We start from the raw sequence: 2,500 nt of genomic DNA, 5'->3' as shown, positions 1-2,500 counted from the left end.
AGCATCCACCGACCTTTTTTCGGCGCAAGTTGTCTATATTGCGTATAGTAGTCTTGACTCCCCAGGTAGAATCCGTAAAAGCTATCGAACCCCCTGGCAGTGGGTGTGTAAGCCTTATTGCAGTAGCCAAGATGCCATCTGCAATGCAATAAAACACGGGAGTCAAGCGTCGGTACTATTCCGAAAGGGTCCTTGAGAGCAAAGATAAAATGAGAAAAAAAGAAAGAAAAGAAAAGAAAAAAAAATTGTAAATGATATTCCGGCCGTTGGACTAACATGTAGGGGAAACGAGGGTGGTTTTGTCTCGCAATTTTGTTTCTTTATTTTCTTGTTGTTTCTTCCTGTTCAGTATTTTTTTTATGTTGTATGGTACGTTTTTTTTTTTTTTTTTTTTCTAATGGTATTTTAGTTCTTATAAATATATTATTTTATATGTTTTTCCTTGTAAATTGATTTCTTATATGTGAATGTGTATTCATGTGCATATATAGATAGATTAATATATGAAGATAGGTTGACAAATAGATATTTATAAATATATAAATGTGTGTGTGTGTGTGTGTGTGTGTGTGTGTGTGTATTATATGAATCTCGTCTTGATGCCTTTTGTAACAGATCCTTGCGCCGGATCAAGGGGTCCAGTTGGCGGGACTGTATGTCCAACCAACAGTTGCACTGTGAGACTAGTAGAGGACCATTTACTTGCACAATCCGCGATCGCCAACTCCGGCTATACGGCCACCTGGCTCGTTTCCCACAGGATGATCCTCCCCACCAAGTTGTCTCTGTTCTGTCTCCCTGGGTGGAGGAGAGTTGTAGGACGACTTAGGAAGTCGTGTCTTGGACAGATCGATCAAACCTGTCATGAAGAGCTAGAGAGGGGCGGGCCCCTGCCTGGCGGCTCGCCATGAGGGACCCTCGTAGGTGGAAGCGAAGGGTGGATGCGGCTATGCGTCCCCACCGGCGTTAGCTCCCCAATGATGAATGATGATAATATATATATATGTGTGTGTGTGTGTGTGTGTGTGTGTGTGTGTGTGTATGTGTGTGTGTGTGTGTATATGTATAGTATATATATATGTATGCATTGTATGTATATATATATAAATATATGTATAGTAAATATATATATATGTATAATATATATATACGTATAGTATATATATGTATATATATTCTTATACACACACACATACATATATATATATATATATATATATATATATATATGTATATATATACATATATATGTATATATATACCTGTATATGTGTGTGTGTGCGCGCGCGTGCGTGTGTATGTGAATAGTAAAACATTCTACCGTGCTGACCCAATGGTAGAAAAACTCTCAGTGCACAAACGAGATTTACTGAAAATGCAACAACGAAATCCTGGATTTCATCTTCAGACATGAAAATGAAATCCAGGAGGATTTCGAAACTGTTGTTTTATTTTCAGCTGATCTCGTTTGTACATTGTGAGTTTTTCAATCATATATAAATAAATAAATATATATAAATATATATATATATATATATATATATATATAATGTGTGTGTCTGTGTTCATGAATATATGCATTTTGGATGCATGAACACAGCTAGCTCACCCGACTATAAAACATTTAATGAACTGCAACGTGAATGGGTAATAAAAATAGCAGCAATGCAAAGCAATAACGATGATGTAAAAACTTTCCAAACTCCATTCATTGCGTAGACATGGACGAACCGAAGCGTTGAAATTAATGATTATAACGAACAGTATCTTATGCAAAGGCATATGATTTTGATTTTTAAAACCTACATCACTTTTGTCAATTTCTTAGTTTAAGGGTTTCTAATATTTATGATTAATTAATAAGTCTTCAATATTGGACACGTATTTCTTAGATTCAGAAATATTTCCCACATTACACATTACATTAGTTGGTTTTCATACGCAGACTTTAAGAAAACTCATATCTCGTTCTTGCAAAATTCATAATACAAGTTGGCAAAGATGAGTGCAAATGTAAGAGCATACATGAAAAGCGTTTTTATTCTTTTACAGGCGCACATTATAAGAACACAACACACACACATAAAACCCTGGCGCTGGAAATAGCATTGATTACCTAGGCACATTTATCTCGCTGTTTTGAACAACCCTGTCGTCCATTTCATCACAAAGGCATCAGGCATTAGCACACAGCGAGAGTGTAGTTCAACGAATAGAAGAGTGAGGTCCCGCTAGCGGTTCCCTGTGCCCTGACCCGGGGACCACGAACACCCCCTGAGACAAGGCTGTCGTGAGCCCGGGCAAAAGTGAAGGAAAATTGGAAAACTTTTGACAATACTAAGTTGAGGATTCCGCCGCTGCGCCGATAAGCAAAAGTCGCCCAACTATGAAGGGATTTAAGATTATATCAAAAGTCGTAATTGCATGGGCCACGGCACTTCGAATAATGATAATAAATAAGAGAAAGAAATAAAGACAATTAAAAAGCCGCGTCGTAACG

The 2,500-nt window shown here is 37.3% G+C and overlaps 1 protein-coding gene across 2 annotated transcripts in view; it reads right to left on the bottom strand.

Annotated features, from left to right (window-relative positions):
• The window catches only part of LOC125024932 (arylsulfatase I-like), a 109,326-nt gene that overhangs the window by 29,450 nt on the left and 77,376 nt on the right, over positions 1-2,500 (bottom strand). For both annotated transcript variants that reach the window (XM_047612714.1, XM_047612712.1), the window contains exon 6: positions 14-138. In XM_047612714.1, the coding sequence (XP_047468670.1) occupies positions 14-138 (125 nt within the window). The remainder of the gene's footprint in view (positions 1-13; positions 139-2,500) is intronic.

The sequence above is a fragment of the Penaeus chinensis genome, chromosome 4 (genome assembly GCF_019202785.1).
Source record: "Penaeus chinensis breed Huanghai No. 1 chromosome 4, ASM1920278v2, whole genome shotgun sequence".
NCBI classification, from domain to species: Eukaryota; Metazoa; Arthropoda; class Malacostraca; order Decapoda; family Penaeidae; genus Penaeus; species Penaeus chinensis.
This window is presented reverse-complemented; position numbering and strand designations above follow the sequence as displayed.